Here is a 763-nt window from a genome sequence, read left to right on the forward strand (position 1 = left end):
ATCAGAGAGATCACCACCTACTTTGCCAGGCCTCCAGGGGCTTGATTCGACCTAGGATTGGTTATTGCGATGCCAGACTAATCAGGTGGGACAACATCTATGCCACATTCTGCATTGATAAAGAAGAACCATCTGCAGAGGCGTGCAATAGCCCTGCCAAATAGTCATAGCTCACTTCAGTAAGATTCTCATTCAATTCAACTGTCTCTCTTGTTGTGACACTGATAGGATACAGCGTGCTGTAATTTGGAGAAATTATCTGAGCGCTGCTCTGTTCCTTCTGCATTTGCCGTGGCTATAAGCCGGCTTCGTTGCGCTTTCCTCCTTCAAAAAGCGCGCGACCTTTCCTCTAGAAATTAGATTCAGTGATCTATGGGTGCTGTTAGAGGTTCCACTAATGGGACTAGCAACTGCTCGTCGTCGGAGCCATTCCCAGGCTTGTGATTCCCCTTTCGATTGAAATGATTTCCAGATACTTGATTCAGAGGCTGCCGGCTTGGACCTCTATCCAGACTCAGCAGAGATTTGTCACTTTGTGGCTTCTGAGCATTCAGATGTCGACTCCGAGACTGCAGTGTCAGTGTCAGAATAGCGTCCTCGAAATCGATCATAATGGCGCTGCTAGTTTCCTCGTTCCATAGAACGTTGCGCCATGCCACGTCCTTGTGTATTACTCCAAATGAACGAATCTTCGATAGCGCGACCTCGCGTTTCTGTAGAAACCAGTGTTCGTTGTCTTTGTAACATATTCTGGGTCCGAATG

General features: G+C 47.4%; 1 protein-coding gene across 1 annotated transcript; it reads right to left on the minus strand.

Moving 5' to 3' along the window:
• Positions 1-362: 362 nt before the first annotated feature.
• T310_6851 (uncharacterized protein) lies at positions 363-763 on the minus strand (the record flags this gene model as incomplete). Its single annotated transcript, XM_013470344.1, has 1 exon — positions 363-763. A coding segment is annotated over one exon (401 nt), but the record flags the coding sequence as incomplete, so codon positions are not given.

This window comes from Rasamsonia emersonii (genome assembly GCF_000968595.1).
Source record: "Rasamsonia emersonii CBS 393.64 chromosome Unknown ctg1118621760460, whole genome shotgun sequence".
Lineage (NCBI taxonomy): Eukaryota > Fungi > Ascomycota > Eurotiomycetes > Eurotiales > Trichocomaceae > Rasamsonia > Rasamsonia emersonii.